Below are 18098 nucleotides of genomic sequence, written 5' to 3' on the forward strand. Positions count from 1 at the left end.
TGGCCACACTATTTATGCATGTCAGAGATCATGTGTATATTTGAGGAAAAAAAATTTTGATGAGCATGTTGATCTGTTTTCATTGATGGATTTATCTCCTCCAAGCCTCATTTCTACATAATCTTAATTGTTTGTTTGCATAATCTATATATGCGAAATTGCTTTCAGGGCTATCTTTAGGATTTTGGATTATTCTTGAGGTGGGGGATGCATCTACACAATCTCCTTTTCTTTACCTCCCCACACACTGTGAATCTTCATCTTTCCTCCTCTCTTTTGCCGAACACCCCAAATATTATTTCACTGATTCAGAAAGGTGGCTTCAATGGGACCAATCAGATGCTTAAAGTTATACTTGTTTTAAAGTATCTTGCTGAACCAAGACTTTTCTTTCTCCTGCTTAGCATGGTTTGGGAAAGGCCTGGCAGCCAGGACTTTGCCAAGAGTGAGCTAGAAGAGATCATACTAGACACAGCTGCCAGTGGAGTAGGGATCAATGTTCTCAGACAATAGACCCAACAGGTGAGGAGCTGTCTACTAAATTGTTGGCTGTTCTCAAAGCAGAGAGATAACGGACACAAATACTCCAAGTGCTTTAAGACAGAGCTAGAGAATGACCTCCCACTCGAGTTTCCCATATTACACGTCCTTTCCTTTTCTAGGAACTAGAAGACCAAGAACTCTGAGTTTAACTTAATTCCACAGTGGCCCCAAATGAACTTGGGGCCCCACCCTTCATCATACATTTCTCAGATTCCATAAACCAGACTTTATCAATGACCTGTGATCATGAAACAAAGTGGGTCTGAATCTCCTCTGACAGAGGTGAATTAGGAGTGAATCCATTGAGGTCACTGGTGTAAAAGTGGTACGAGAGGAGGACCGAGGCCAATGTCTATCTGTAAACTCCCAATTTCTGTATTTTGTTTTTTATAGCTCAGGTAAATAGTTTTATCAATGCAAGATATTTGTCTTTGGCTTCTATTTAACACTTCCACTTGCAAAATTACTACAGCTGGAGTTGTTAGTGAATTATTTCTTAATTATTCAGAACAGCAGGTGCTGGAACCTTGCACTAGCCTAGTCCATGCTTTCTGTGGATTTGATTGGATATTGGCATGCAGTTCAGGTGGGATGCTAGTGCTCCAAGAAATGTGTTTTGTTATACAGTCAGTTATATAGTGCCATACTATTACTATTTCCATAAATCACTTTTAATCTGGCAGATTTCTGTTGCCATCTGGGTTTGCTCCAACTACAATTTGCATCTTTTGTTGTATGCTGTTCTAAAAAAACATTGGAAGTTGTTGTATCCTGACCTTGATTGTAAAATAACTGGTGCCTCTAGGGCTATGCAAGAACACTAAAACTGAGGATGATTTATACACACTGAGAAAGTACTTATTCATGGATTTAAGTGCTCTGTCTAATTTAAAAGCACAAACTAAACAAAACAAATAAAACCAGGTATTAGATAGTTGACCTCAGTCCCAAATACATCTCAACTTTCTCCAGTAGCTTTGAAACATAGATAGACTTTGCCCTAATTCAGACCTTGCCCAGAGATAGGCAAGAATTAGGCCTGGTCTACACTACGCATTTAAACTGATTTTAGCAGCGTTAAACCGATTTAACACTGTACCCGTCCACATTACGAGGCCCTTTATATCGATATAAAGGGCTCTTTAAATCGATTTCTGTACTCCTCCCCGACGAAGGGAGTAGCGCTAAAATCGGTATTACCATATCGGATTAGGGTTAGTGTGGCCGCAAATCGACGGTATTGGCCTCCGGGTGGTATCCCACAGTGCACCACTGTGACCGCTCTGGACAGCAATCTGAACTCGGATGCAGTGGCCAGGTAAACAGGAAAAGCCTCGCAAAATTTTGATTTTCATTTCCTGTTTGCCCAGCGTGGAGCTCTGATCAGCACGGGTGGCAATGCAGCCCCAAATACAAAAAGAGCTCCAGCATGGACCGTACGGGAGATACTGGATCTGATCGCTGTATGGGGAAACAAATCTGTTCTATCAGAGCTCCGTTACAGAAGACAAAATGCCAAAGCGTTTGAAAAAAAAAATCTACAGGCTACACAGTGCTGTGTGACAAGCATTAACGGGAAGCCAGAGACTCAAATGGACACTCATGGAGGGAGGGAGGGAGGGAGGGGGTACTGAAGACTCCAGCTATCCCACAGTCCCCAGCAGTCTCCATAAAGTATTTGCATTCTTGGCTGAGCTCCCAATGCCTGTAGGTTCAAACACATTGTCCAGCGTGGTTCAGGGTATAGCTCGTCAATTTACTCCCTCCCCCCACCACGTGAAAGAAAAGGGAAAGAAATCGTTTCTTGACTTTTTTCAATGTCACCCTATGTTTACTGAATGCTGCTGGTAGACGCGATGCTGCAGCAGTGAAGAGCAGACGGTACATGGTGGCAGACGGTACATGCTTGATAACCACTGAATACCCCTGGCTGGCCTCAGGGGCGCCTGGGTAAAAATAGAAATGATTCCTGGTCATTCCCAGTAGATGGGACAGAACGGCTGGTAACCATCCTCATCATAGCAACTGGGGGCTGAGCTCCATCAGCCCCCTCCCTTTCCTGTGTAAAGAAAAGATTCTGTACTGCCTGGACTATCATAGCAGCGGCATGCTGGGCTCCTCTCCCCCGCACCGCTTAATGTCCTGCCTGGACTGTCATAGCACCGGGAGGCTGCCTCCCCCTCATTTTATCTCACTAACAAGTCACTGTTTGTTATTCCTGCATTCTTTATAACTTCATGACACAAATGGGGGGGACACTGCCACGGTAGCCCAGGAAGGTTGGGGGAGGAGAGGAGGCAACGGGTGGGGTTGTTGCAGGGGCGACCCCCGTGAATGGCATGTAGCTCATCATTTCTGCGGGATCTGACACGGGGTGGCTGTGCTCTCTGATACACTGGTTCTCTAGTACACTTGCCCCATATTCTAGGCAGGACTGACTCTGTTTTTAGAAACCATAAAAGAGGGATTGACTCGGGGAGTCATTCCCAGTTTTGCTTTTGCGCCCCCGGCCGATCTCAGCCAGGGGCAGCAGACAGCACAGAAGGACAGATAACCGTCATCTCATTGCCAAATTACACTGGCAGCAGACAGTACAGAACGACTGGTAACCATCTCTACTGTCCCTGCCTGCAGGTATATGGGATCTTGGGGAGCAATTAACACACAGGTGGGGTGCCAATTAATTTTTTTATTAAAGGAAAAAGGAAGTGGTGGGAATTTAACAATGAAATACGATGGGATGGGGTGTATAGGGTGTTTACAATAGACGATGGAGGGGTTCTTATTGAACAGTGTGGGGAGTTCTAACAGTGGGATACAGTAAGAGGGGTTCAGCACAATGGGATACAGTACAGTCAATAAGCATATCAAAAAGAAATGCAAAATAAAATGGTAGCTTCTATATAAAATGGTAAACAATCTTAGATAGAATGTATTAAGTGGTTAGTGGCCTTATACACAATGTAACACAATGGTATCAATGCAAATACAAAGTATATCAGAAAAGTGGAAGCAACCAATGGGGTGTTATAATTACAAGTAAAATGTGAATCACAGTGCAATAATACAATATGGGTGATAAGTGAAATTATGCAATGTAACCGTATAAAAGAAAAGTAATGACTTAATTTGTGAACAGGAGGGGGGAGGGGAGTGAATGATTAGTGGCAACTGATCAGAGGAGAGTGCGGCTGGAAGCAGCGAGAGACTCTGAAGCCCTGCAGGGTAAGGACAATGGAGCAGTGTGATGGTGATCTTCGGTAGGGGAGGGGCAGCGGAGGAAGTGTAAAGAAGGGCTAGAGAGAGGTTTAAGCAACAAGCGGACACCAAAAACAAAGGAAAAAAAAAGCGGCAAAGGGTTTGGGAAGTTTCACAGGGGGAGAAGCAGCAAGGGGTTTGGGAAGTTCGGAGGGTGATGCAGACGCGGGGAGGGGGGAAGCAGCAAGGAGTTGGGAAGTTCGGAGAGAGTGCAGATGCGGGGGAAAAAGCAGCAAAGGGTTTGGGAAGTTATACAGGGGGAGAAGCAGCAAAGGGTTATAACACGGAGACACGGAGAAGCACACAGAGGGGGAGATTGGAGTGGGGGAAAAACAGACACGGGAAAGTTCAGGGAGAGATCGGGACAGCGGGAAGATGAATTTAAGCAGCAAAAACCTTATCTATCTTAGCCAACGTCTAGGCAAAACAACAAATATCACAATTCTAAGCAAAACTATAACAAGCAACTATACAGAGCAACAAAACAGTAAACTATAACAAGGCAGGTGAACTTACAAGCTCTACAATCTTAACAAACTATGACTTATTAAACTAAAAAAACAAAACCTATGGTGCACCTTATGCTATGGGGAAGTCACAGAGGGCAGAGTGGTATGTGCCCAGGATACAACTCCCAAGGAAGCCAAGGGATGGTGGCTGCAGCTTAGCAGTGGATACAGCTGAAAGCAGAGAGCCCCGAGGCAAAGCCCACAGGAGCAGAGCTTAGCAGCAGCACAAACTTATTTTTAGTGGCAAAGCGCCGCGGAGTTTAAGAGATGTTTTAAGACACAGACCAAGGTTTAGCTTGAGTCTGTGTGCTGGGGGAAACAGAGCCAGCAGCTAAAATAATAAAATAAAAGTAGGGAAAGTTTTACAGAGGGATTCTTACCAGTCCCCAAGGCAGCAGCAAAGGCAGAAGCAGCAGCAACATCAGAAGAAGCAAGGAGGGCTCTGGTACAGTCTCAATAATCAGGAGATCTCTCAGGTAGCAATTCGTTCTTTGGGGGGGGGGTAAAAAACTAGGGGTACGCTCAAAAATAAAACGAGAGCAGAGAAAGGACCCCCCAAAACCCCTGGCTGATCAGACCAGGCAGCAATGCAGGAACCTTTCTGATGTTTGTTTCAAAAATGTCTATTTTTAAAGGCAAACTCAGGCAGTTTCCCTCCAGTAATCCTGATAGGCTCCCTCTGTCACAGGGGAGGAGGCACAGGGAAAAAACTGCAGGTTAAGCACAGAAACATGTCTGGGCAGAGTCCTGTGCAATAGGTGACTCAAAAGCACATGAGGCCTATGACTCATGCCCAGGATCTTAAAAACACAATAGGTCTTGCAGCTCTGGACATTGCCTGCCCTACACCGAGCCCAGGTTCAACGAGGTGATAACAGGACTAACCCTTTGAACAGGGCAGTGGTCCCATTTAGCACGCAGCACAAGTGGCCATCCCTTTGAGAAGGGCAATGGCTCTTGTTAAACAACTTAAGGGGCCCTCCCTTTGAGAAGGGCACTGGCCCTGGTAAACAACTTAACAGCCAGGGAAGGGCGGCCACAGGAGGAGAACAAAAACAAAATGGAGTATGGGGACAGCTGTAAGAAACAAAATGGAATAGGGGGATAGCTGTAACAGACATCTACTATTATGCAAAAGCAAATGAATGCTGCTGTGTAGCGCTGGAGTATCGCCTCTGTCCGCGGCATCCAGTACACACATGGTGACTGTTAAAAAAAAAAAAAAAAAAAAAAGCTGAATGGGCTCCATGGTTGCCGTGCTATGGCCTCTGCCAGGGCAATCCAGGGGGAAAGGGCGCGAAATGATTGTTTACTGTTGCTTTCCTGGAGGAAGGAATGACTGACAACATTTACCCAGAACCACCCGCGACAATGATTTTTGCCCCATCAGCCACTGGGCTCTCAACCCAGAATTCTAAGGGGCGGGGGAGACTGCGGGAACTTTGGGATAGCTACGGAATAGCTACCCACAGTGCAACGCTCCGGAAATCGACGCTAGCCTCGGACCATGGATGCACACCGCTGAATTAATGTGCTTAGTGTGGCCGCGTGCACTCGACTTTATACAATCTGTTTTATAAAACCAGTTTATGTAAAATCGGAATTATCCCATAGTGTAGACGTACCCTTACAAAGTTGAGAGCTCTTTATGCAGAATACCACCAGTGCTGACCCTTTGAAACTGAGGAAGTCTCTAGCTTGACCACCTCTACTGATTGCTTCTGTGAGAGTGTGGCTCAAGGAGAGCAGTGCTCTGTTAAGCAGGCAAGTCTAAGGCCATGTAGGGGTTTTTCAGGCTGACATACACAGCTCAGATTTCATCTAGAAGCTCATTGCAGATCATAAAGTGCTGGTATAATGTGCTCCCATGCTCCCAGTGAGACACACTGCTCCAAAAGCAGGTGGCCACATCCTGCATCAGCTTCCATTTCTGCACAGACTTAAGCTTTCAGTCCATTGCTATAGTCTGATCCTGAGTTGACAAAATCCTAGATAATGGGAATGAGTTTCAGCTCCAGAAGAGGTTGCAACCTTCTAACCAAATGTAAGTGGAAAAGAGTTCTGGCCACTGCTTGTATCTCATCATCCAACAGCTTTTGGGGATTTAACAAGGATCCGTACATTGCATATATAAGCGATAACAGTGATATTGTCTCAACATTGCTTCCAGTTGCTGTCTCCAATTGAGCACCATCAGCTAAATCACTGGATTGAGCTTACAACCAGCTAGTTCTCCTGCCTGTACTGCATAGGAATTGGGTAGTATCCTTTTAAATAGTTTGTGAGCTCTCTAGAGGGCATCCTTGTCTTCTGTTGTAGAAGCCCCCAGGACCTAACATAGTATCAATGTATATATGTAGCTAGGCCTTATATATTTGTATGTAGTTAGTAAACATGGTTAATTAGAACCCAGCTCTGTCCATGTGGTTTAAAAGTGGTTGAGGTTAGGTCAGAGTTAGCTAATACATTAACTAAATATTAAATCTCACTCCCATGCTAAGCTAAACCCAACCTAGCCTTGACCACTTTTGCTGTACAAAATTTAAACTGTGATCATAATGGAGCTTTTACAAAGTAAAATTACCTTGCAGTATTTCCTAGGATGGGAAAACAACTCCATGCTGCCTCACCTAGAAAGAGTGATTTTTTTTTCTATTCTGAAAGTAAAAAATTTGATTACATTTTGTATTTAAGGGAGGAGCTTTCTGGTGTTTCAGTAAAACTTGTATACAAATTAAGAGCTGAGGATACATTTTTTTTAAGTTAAATTTGTATGGAGTGATCCTCATCAAGGCTGGAGAGGCAGCATTTAATGGATGAGGCAATGTAGCAGTTTAGTGCTTCTGAGATAGAGGTGCAGATGATTATCATGTAGCAGGACCAAAGAATGCACAATAGCAAGATATGGAAGTGGGTGCATCTCAAGCAAACAGCAGATTCTGTGAAGTTCTCATCTGGAATCTTCTTAGTATCCAGAAGGATCAGTTCAGTCTTTTGGTTGTACATAAATTGGGTGAAAATTAAGCGTATCTTGTCCCCAGGGCCTTTAATTTAAAAGTTATGAGTTGTACTGACCCAAACAAGATGGCGACGTTTTCAAGTCTGTTCTTACTTTTGTCATAAAACTGTATCTTGAACCTTTTGGGAAAATGTATTCTTGCTAAACTAAAAAAAGAATTATTTCTTACAGGTGTTGTCTCAGAAGCTGAGCAAAGAGAAAGCAGGTAAGTCCATAGTCTTTTGTAAAAGACATTCTGCTGCTTACAAATTATACCCTATTGAAAGTTTCTCGAGAAATAAGATAGACATGTTAAAAGAATATACATCTTGATGGAGCATCAGTGGTTCCATCTGACATTTATACTAGACTTGGGTTCTGTATGTTTTTCAGTGCTGTTGTTTTGGACAGTTTTGTACTATTGTCCATGAACATGGTGTATATATTTTCTCTAGTCACTGTTAGGCCATAGGGAAGTTGCAAATTCTGCTACTTTGGTTTTACAACTTGTAAAGTGGTTTCTGAAATAATATGATAAAGTAAAATATATTTCTAGAGAGTCGGTGTTAGTGATGTGGAATTTGACAGTATGCCAGAATCTGGCCTCTTTCTTGCCAATATTTAAAGTGTATTTATTTAGCTAGGGCTTTGGCAAATCATTTATGGGACATTAAAGAGGGATCACTGTCAGACTTATGTGGCCATTAAGTCTTAACGATATCTGCTTATTTGATTAGTACATGGGAAATTATTTCTCTTGTAATTAATTTTATGTGAGGCACCCAAGTTCATCGCAATAGTCATTACACTTGTGGAAATAAATACTTAGAAATCCAAACTCACTCAGTGTGACTGCTAGGAGCTTAAAGAAAGGTTTGGATATGCATCTGTGTGCACAGAGGTCCTCATTCAGCATGGCACTTAAACATATGCTTAAATTCTATTGACTTCATGAGTCCAATTGATTTCATTGAGATGTTAGCCTATGCATGAGTGCTTTGCTGAACTAAGTCCAGAGTTCTTTAATATGTTGTAACTGAGAGCAATGAAGAAATGTAGAAAACGGCAGGTGTTTTCAAAAGTGATATTGGTATTTAATAACAGTAACCATAATTTTGCAAAGAAGCCCAAAGAATGACTTGGTGAATCCTTATTGTCACATAACCCTATGTCTGTTAGAACCCTTTTAAAAATCATGAAGTATGAGATTTCTGTATCTGCACAAATCAGAAAAAAATTAATTTCCTTTACAGTGCAAAGTACAGTGAATATGCAACACATGCTGATTAAACATAAAACAATTGTGGATCTTTGTTTTAATGATTTTGTCTCCATATTACCCTACTTCTCCTCTTTATCTGGTTAGGGAACTGGTTTGAACATGTCCTCTAACCCTGTGATCTCTTCTAGTTTAAATTAGCATCTGCCCCCTTTCCTTTTGTTCCCAAATTGCATCTTCTGTTTTTCCAAGGGCTATCTTAACTCTGGTAGATATAGATGAGGGAATCACTTTTACCGCCAATGTCACCGGTTCAATGGATCAGCTGGCAAAGGTGCTGATTTACCACAATGGTTGGAATCTGGCCTAAAAAACTGAGGTCTTAATTGGCAGTTCTGAGCCCATCTGCTTTACCATTGTGTCAATGAAATGTGATGGCTGTTAATTATAGTATAGTTCTATTATGTTTCTGTGCACATTAACTTTATCTACTAGATCAGTTTTATTTTTAAGTAAACAATGTCAATACTTACCTCTGAAAAGTAAGTCTACATTATGCTAAAGGTGAACAGCTTCCATCAGATGCTGATCTTGATTTAGTAATGAAATATTTTCTTCAGTTCTTTATTGAAATATGTACTTGAATCAAAATCTATATGTTGCACTGAAGACTGGAATCTTAAAGGATTTATAAGCATGTGAATTTTAAACAAAATGGAGTATTTAAACAGCATTTCCAGTATTTTCACTATGATAAATTTCTTAATTGCTTTTCTTTTGCAATAATATATCCTTTGTCTCTGCAAGAGAAATAAGATTTATCACACATCTTAGAGTTGGGGAATGCTTGCTGCAAACTGCATACCAATAGGCTTTGTTGCAAGTGATTTCCTGACATAATTTGCTCACTGAAGTTTAACCATGGCATGTTATGTAATAGAGCTGGTCAGGAAATTTTCAGTGAAACAGTTTTTCATCCAAAAATTGCAATTCATCAAAACCAGACTTTTGACAGAAGATCTCTTTTGACAAATTTCCCATTTTAATTTATTTTGGAAAAAATGTATATATCTTTGAAATATCATGTTTTGATATTTTCTAAAGGAAAAGTGTTGTTGATTTTGTTTTGAAATTTGTTACATTATAGTAAAACAAAATGTAAAAAGTCAAAATCAAAATGAAACATTTTGAAATGACCGAAACAAAGCATTTCAATTGACCTGAGCTGAATTTTTTTCAAATGTTTTAGTTCACAAAAATTTTCAGAATTCTGACATTTTGTCCCAATTCAGGATGGGAAAAAATGTTGAAATCTGAGAAATTCTGTCCAGATGGGAAACCAGTTTCCTATCCTGCTCTGTTATATATGGCAATACAGTACTCTTTGTTTGATGTGCATCTTATCAAAACACAGACACTGGAGTTTTCCTACCATTGTAAGTTTCCTTATCGTTATCCATTATAGGCAATATTTTTTGTTGTTTTTTAAGCAGAATATTTTTAAAGGCAAACAGAATGTGCAAAAACCTATATCAATGCAATATCAAGGTTGTGAATTTAAGCACTATCAAATCAGGAATTTAAGGTTTGTGTTGCAAAATTAACTTGCCCATAATGGGCACACTAATTATTAAGGTGTATCTTTAGCAGGTGAATAGAAAACCAAGGGTAGGAATAAATGTCAGTTTTTACAGTGGAGCAATGTAGTCGGGTTCCCGAGGGGTCTGTACTGGGACCAGTGCTGTTCAACATATTAATAAATGAGCTGGAAAAAGGAATAAACAGTGAGGTGGCAAAGTTTGCAGGTGATACATATTATTGAAGATAGTGAAGTCCAAGCTGACTGCAAAGCGATACAAAGGGATCTTACAAAACTGGGTGACTGGGCAACAAAATGACAGATGGAATTCAGTGTTGATAAATGCAAACTAATGCACATTGGCAAACATAAATCACAACTATACATACAAAACAATGGGGTCCAAAATTAGCTGTTACCCTCAAGAAAGAGTTCTTGGAGTCATTGTGGATAGTTCTCTGAAAACATCTGCTCAATATCAATGTCGAAAAAGCTAACAGAATGTAAGGAACCCTTAGGAAAGGGATAGATAATTAAAAAATATTAATAGGTATCAGGTTTAAAACCAACAGAAGGAAGTACTTCTTCATATAATGCATTGTCAACCCGTGGAACTTGTTGCCAGAGGATGTTGTGAAGGCCAAAAGTATACCTGGGCTCAAAAAAGAATTAGATAAGTTCATGGAGGATAGGTCCATCAATGACTATTAGACACGATGATCAGAGATGCAACCCCATGCTGTGGGTGTCCCTAACCCTCTGAAGCTAGGAGGTAGAACAAGATGACAGCATAGATCACTAGATAATTTTCCTGTTGTGTTCATTCCCTCTAAAGCATCTGGCACTGGCCACTCAGAAGACAGGATAATGCATTAGATGGACCATTGGTCTTGCCCAGTGTGGCCATTCTTATGTTCTTATGAAATAGTCTTCAAAAAATACCTGACAGCTATGTGTAATCAGCCACTTAATTTTGCATTTCCTGACTGTTTTGTGTTTAACTTCAAAATCTTAAAGATGCAATAATGTAATTTGTGCATTCAATTTCTTTAGTGTGTTAAAGCTCTCTTAATAAAAGAAGAACATAAGCAGAGAAGAAAGTCCCCAAACTTCACCTCTCATGCTTTATTTCTCTGCACTCCTCTCTCTCTCCTTGACATTCCTCCTCATTCTCTTCCCTTGGTCACCACTTCCACATTCCTCTCCTTTTCTCTTTCCTTGGCCTTTTCCTCCTTATAGATTCCTTCCCTCTTCTTTCAACTTCAGTGTCCCACCCTCCATTTTCTCTCCCTCTAGGGTTGTCATGGCATAAAGAATGAATTCCAGGTAATGCTAGAATTGCTCAGGGGTTCATCTTCTTCCCCACCTACTATGAAGCTACCAGTTGTTTACAGGGAGTCTTCACTTCCAGCCTTGAATAAGGAAGGAGCTAGTGATCAGCGACAGTGCTACTAGAATACTGGACAGTAGGAGTTTTGAGCCTCTTTCCCTGTCATTGGTTGGCACCAGTGTTCCTCTGGTCAGGTCAGGGGCATACATATGTTGTTTTCCCTGGCCTCTAGTAATAGCTTCACAAAACCACATTTGTCTCTGAGGGGAACACACTTTTCTTTTACTGTTTTTTCTTTTCTTTTGCATTTTTTTAGCTTTTAAAAATAAATAAAAGACGTTTGGGATGTCATTTCCTGGAGTTTCAGAGTGAGTTCCTCACAATATGTTTATCAGAATACTTAAAATGTTTTCTAAGAAAAGCTGCAACTGCACAGAGTCACTTGGACCCTCTGGGAAACCTTTTAGGGCACACCAGCCTTGTTAGAAATGTAGTGACATGTTCAACCCTCAAGAATATGGCAATATTTTTATGAGTATGAATATTGTAAATAGCATTCTGCACATTAAAGATGATGTACATTAGGAGAAAATATTAAATACTGGCAAGAGGTGAGTTAGTAAAGGGATGACTTGGTATTCCTGTTCTACTTCCTTATTTATTTCCCTGATACTGTATGCTGAGCTATAAGAGTTGCCACTACTAAACAACAAATCTAAACTTTTGAACCAAACCCGTCACAATGATTTTCAAATAACTTAAACCATAAATTAGAGGATACTCATTTCCAAAGGACAAGATGAGTTTTCTCCAGGTTTGGAGTTCACATTCTGTACAGTTGTGAGTGCATGTTCCTATACTACAGTTAGCTACAATAATTAAACTTGAGTTTGCAGCCTCGGCAGCTTTTAATCATTTAGTAAACCACTGTGCCCAAAATGTTCAAACTTACCATACTTAGGCCTGGTCTACAGTACGAGTTTAGGTCGAATTTAGCAGCATTAAATCGAACTAACCCTGCTCTGTCCACACAACAAAGCCATTTTTGTCGACATAAAGGGCTCTTAAAATCGATTTCTATACTCCTCCCCGACAAGGGGAGTAGCGCTGAAATCGACATTGCCAGTTTGAATTAGGGTTAGTGTTGACACAATTTGATGGTATTGGCCACCAGGAGCTATCCCACAGTGCACCATTTTGACGGCTCTGGACAGCAATCTGAACTCGAATGCACTGGCCAGGTAGACAAGAAAAGTCCTGCAAACTTTTGAATTTCATTTCCTGTTTGCCCAGCGTGGAGAGCTTATCAGCACAGGTGACCATGCAGAGCTCATCAGCACAGGTGACCATGCAGTCCCAGAATAGAAAAAGAGCTCCAGCATGGACCATATGGGAGGTACTGGATCTGATCGCTGTATGGGGAGATGAAGCCATGCTATCAGAACTCCATTCCAAAAGATGGATGCCAAAACATTTGAAAAAATCTCCAAGGCCGTGGTGGACAGAGGCACAACAGGGACTCAACACAGTGCCACATGAAACTTAAGGAGCTAAGACAAGCATACCAGAAAGCCAAAAAATCAAATGGACATTCCGGGACAGAGCCGCAGACATGATGCTTCTATGCTGAGCTGCAGGTAATTCTAGGGGGGGCCCACCACCACTACCCCACCCTGTCCATGGACTCCGATGATGGGGTACTCTCAATCGTCATGCCAGAGGATTTTGCAGACGGAGAAGATGAGGAGGAGGAGGAGGAGGTTGAGGAGAGCACACAGCACACCGTTCTCCCCAACAGCCAGGATCTTGTTCTCACCATGATGGAAATACCCTCCCAAGATGGTATCCTGGACCATGAAGCCGTAGAAGGGATCTCTGGTGAGTGTACCTTTTGTAAATATAAAACATGGTTTAAAAGCAAGCATGTTTAATGATTAATTTGCCCTGAGGACTTGGGATGCATTTGCGGCCAGTACAACTTCTGGAAAAGTCTGTTAATTTGTCTGGGGATGGAGCAGAAATCCTCCAGGGACATCTCCTTGAAGCTCTCCTGGAGGTACTCTAAAAGCCTTTGCAGAAGGTTTCTGGGGAGAGCAGCCTTATTCCATCTTCCCATGGTAGGACAGCTAGTAGCAAGTAATCTGGTATCATTGCATGACAAAGCGTGGCAGTGTATGGTCCTGGTGTTTGCTGGCATTCAAGCAACGTCCGCTCTTTATCTCGTTGTGTTATCCTCAGGAGAGTGATATTGTTCATGGTAACCTGGTTTAAATACGTTAATTTAATTAAGGGGACATTCATAGGTGGCCATTCCTACTGGGCTGTTTGCCTGTGGCTGAAAAGAAATCCTCCCTGCAGTTAGCCAAGTGGTGGGGGTAGGGGCAGGGGCACTGGCGCTGAGCTGTTCACGTTTGGCTGTCAGAGATCTTCCCTGATAACAGCCATGTGGTTGGGGAAGGGTTAAAGCGATTATTGCAGAGAAAAGGATGTGGAGGGCTTCACACTGAGCTGTTTGCGTTTGGTTAGCAGGGATCTTCCACTGGAGTGGAGTGATTGGGTGCCTGGATCCTACTCCCCTGCCCACTGCGTTCTTGGTCGTCTGGGTGAGGAGGCGGCTATGGAACATGGAGAGGAGGGAGGGCAGTTAAACAGGGGCTGCAGCGGCAGTCTCTCCAGCTAATGTTCCTGAACCTCCACCAGATGCTGGATCATGTCCGTTTGTTCCCGCAGTAGCCCCAGCATTGCTTTGTGCATCCTCTGATCTTCCTACCGCCAGTTCTCCTCACATTCACTGGCCGCTTTCCTGTCCTGTGCTATTGTGTCCCTCCACACTTTCTGCTCAGCTCTTTCAGTGCGGGACACCTGCATGAGCTCAGAACGTTTCAAGTACATTCAACAAGTATTGATGTGGCCTCTTCCTTCTCTCCTCCCCTCCTCCCCCACCCCACCCAGGTTACCTTGTGAGTTAGCTCCCTGTTTTTATAATCAATTAATAAAGAATATATGGTTTTTAAATGATAGTGACTTTATTTCCAATCTGTGATTGAAGAGGGGAGCCCAGGGGTAGCAAGAAGCTCCAGGAGCTATTTAAAGGGCCCGGGGCTCCAGCTGCCTTTGCTGCCCTGGTCCTTTAAATAGCTGCAAGAACCCCACAGCTGCCCCAGGGCTCCCGCAGCTACTTACAGGGCCGGGGCAGTAGAAGCAGGGGAGCCCCGGGCCCTTTAAATAGCCCCGGAGCCCTGGGCTGCTACTGTTACCCCGCTGGGGTAGGCACTTACGTTACAGGGTGGGCTGGGGCTGGCTCTCTGACTCCCTCAGCCATGCCTTAGGCCCTCCCCTTCTGAGGGCCAGAGCTGGCCCCAGCGTACTGTAAGTCACTGGAATTACTTTCACCCCTGGTCTCGGGAGGGGGTGGTCAGGGGACAAGGAGCTGGGTGGGGGTCGATGGGTTGCAGGTTCTGAGGGGGACAGTTGGGGGCAGGATGTGGTTTGGGTTGGGGTCAGATGTGGGGGAGACAGGCACGTGGGGCTTGTACTCACCATGTGGTTCCCTACCGGGTCTTCGGCAGCACTTCAGCGGCGGGGGCGGGTCTTCACTCGCTCCGAGTGAAGGACCCGCCTCCGAAATGCTGCTGAAAACCCAGAGCGATTGAAGACCCCCCCCCCCCCGCCGCTGAAGTGCCGCCAAGTACTCAGTAGGGAACCGATTCTTAGGATTTTGGAAGCTCATCACTGTGTCAACCATATTGTTGCTGTCATTTCATAGGGGAGCTGCTTGTCTGCCCTTCTGGGATATAGTTACCGTAATAAAATAGCCAACAACAACAAATGAGAAAATATATTATGGGGAGAAAAATTACTATCCATTTTGACAGACCCATCATTATTCCATACAGTAGCAAATTGCACTTTGATTGTTCTTAACAGTACTTCTTAAGAAAACTTATTTATAACTGAGGTTTTGAGTAGTGTTGAATGCTGCTTAAGAAGAGTGACATAAATAATAGTTTGTAATCCACTAGTAACTGCCTCTCTAGTAAACGCCACGTAGAAGATGACCTTCTTCTAACTCAAGTACGAGAGGTCTGTGCTGAGGAAATCAAAGGTCCTGGGTAGAGTTCTCCACAGAGAGGTCATTCCATTTCACAGAGGATTCTAATATTTTGACATTTCATTTGATTCCGATTCAGAACAAAAGCCTCAAATTTTGAAATTCTCTGCAAAACACAAAGTTCTTGGGTCTTGGACTCAGACGGTCAGCATAGTGAGCTGCCCCAGAACTGGAACCCCAGAAAACTCTGAGATCCCTAGCACCAGTGCAGTTCGCATTATTATTAGTTACCGTTTTCAGTATAGCAGTGCCCAGGGGGGTCAGCCAAAGATCAAGACCCTGCTCCACTAGGCACCATAGAAACATTTATCGAAAAGACAGTCCTTGTCCTAAAGAACTTAAAAGTGCAGGTTAAAAAAAAAAAGTAAAATATTTTCTTAAATAATTAGCAATTACTTTTTCAGAGTTTGAAAACTTGTGTGGGTGAGGGGGAGCATTGGGGTGACAACAAAACTCAGCAACAAAACTGGTGCCATGCCCAGTAATGTTCATATCCCCTGGATCTGTCTATGAGCCAGTGTAACCCACACACCTCCTGGGTGTGGTGTTTTGTCCCCTCTAGTGGCACCGAGACCACTTAGAAATTAATGAGTCTTCTCTACAGGCTTAGCTAAGGGTCAGTTGACTTTTTGCTCATGCACTAAGCTTCAGAGGTCCCCAGTTCAATCCCACCCACCAGCAACCAGGGTTAGTTGGTGTTACAAGTGGGGGCTCATCTGGGAAGTCTCTGAAGCTCAGACATGCTTCCTCAGCTAGGGGAAGTATGTAATCCCCCCCCAAACCTCCTGGGTGTGGTGTTCTTTCCCCTCTGGTGGTATCAAGTCCACTTAGAGATTAATAAGTCTGCTCTACAGCCTTAGCTAAGAGCCAGATGGCTTTTAGCTCATGCAGTGGAGGCTCATGCACTAAGCTCCAGAGGTCCCAGGGTTAATCCTGCCTGCTGACATCCGGGATCTGTTGGTGTTACACCAGTACTTGCTGTGCTAAATAGAATGTACTTATATTTAATTTTTCAAGGCATAAGGTCCCTCTCCATACACTAGGTCTAAACTAAAATAGTCTCCTTCAAAACAGCCCTGCTCTAACACCACTAAAGGCAATCCATTCACTTATCAGAGGTCCAGGATGAAAAGATGTAGCTCTTGCCTTTAGAAATGCTGAGTATAGAGACCTATGCACTATGAGCTAGAGATCATAGCATAAAGAAAAAGGAGAGGGTAGAATCACTTGAAAGAAATTTTCAAAGGAACAGGCAGCCCTACTGAAATCACTGTGACTTTGTTCTGACCTTCCTGACTGCATCTGTGTTACTCCTCTGGGCAAGTCAGAGCACCTGTTCTGTGGAGGATAATCACGGATAGATGTATGTGTCTGAGTGAAGGAGAGGGATGCTTCTGGTCCCCAGCCAAAGCACAATCATCACTGGATGAAACTAAGCAAGCTAATTTCTCCCAGTATATCTCCTAGCAGCAGATTGAGCATTTTGGTTCCTTAATGTATTTTAAAGTTATCACTAAACAGCACAAGACAACAGTTAACTCAAAGCACTCTAGAGTGTGGATAAAGGAAGTGAGGTTACTCTACTGACAAAATAATGAAGTCATCTTAAGAGCTGACAGATCTCTTATTTTAATGATGTCTGAAAAACTAAATATAGCAGCATATAGTCGTATTTGCTGATGCACGGTAATGTAGTCTCTAGCAGCAAGGAGCTGGCCGAGAAGATGGTGCACTGCCATAATACAGTGAAATCCTTAGATGACCTTGGCCATTTGTGAGATGCTCTGTGGATAGATGTGTGCCCTTGACTGATACATTACGAGATACGAAGAGAAGCAGATGTGACCTTACGGCTTTAACAAATGGCCTGATCCTGCTTTTCCAGGCAAAACTCCTCATTGACTTCCAGGATAACTCTCACTGAAGAAACTGAGACCATATGGCATATCAGCAGCTATATATGTCACGCTGTAAAAGGGACCTGCTGCAAAAAATGGGCCTTATTCTGGGAGGTACTGATCACCTGCAACTCTTATCGGCCTTTAGTGGAAACTGCAGATGCTTGGCTCATCTCAAGATCAGGCCCATTCTTTTCATCAGATCCTTCTAAGTACTTGCACCTTGCGCCTTTTCAGTGGTACAAAGCTTCATGCTTACTGAATATGCTGTGGCTTTACTGCAGACCTTGCACCATGGGCACAACATAGCTGCACTGCCCCAAGGGCAGACCAGGAATAAGACAGTGACTCAGAGCCACAATCTACTCCATGATTTTCCCCTCACTCCAGTTGGAGGAACAAGCCCTATACCTGGTGCAGATTACTTTCCCTGCCTGACTGGTGTGCTGGGGGGTGGAGCCAAGGCTCTGCCCACTGTCCATCCACTCACCTGTACAGGAGAGATAGTAGCAGCCTCTGTAGACTTCTTACCTCTCTATGCTGTAACACACAATACAGGTACTTCCACTCCTTACTGCCCTGCACAGAAGGGTGTCTAGGGTCTGCATCTGACCCTAAGTTATCTGTGAGAAAAAACATTCTACCAGCACATT

General features: G+C 43.1%; 1 protein-coding gene across 2 annotated transcripts in view; it reads left to right on the plus strand.

Moving 5' to 3' along the window:
* Window positions 1-18098, plus strand: part of STARD13 (StAR related lipid transfer domain containing 13) — a 393039-nt gene that overhangs the window by 91287 nt on the left and 283654 nt on the right. For both annotated transcript variants that reach the window (XM_050937154.1, XM_050937155.1), the window contains exon 3: window positions 7501-7534. In XM_050937154.1, coding sequence (XP_050793111.1) covers window positions 7501-7534 — 34 coding nt within the window. The remainder of the gene's footprint in view (window positions 1-7500; window positions 7535-18098) is intronic.

Source organism: Gopherus flavomarginatus, chromosome 1 (genome assembly GCF_025201925.1).
Source record: "Gopherus flavomarginatus isolate rGopFla2 chromosome 1, rGopFla2.mat.asm, whole genome shotgun sequence".
Lineage (NCBI taxonomy): Eukaryota > Metazoa > Chordata > Testudines > Testudinidae > Gopherus > Gopherus flavomarginatus.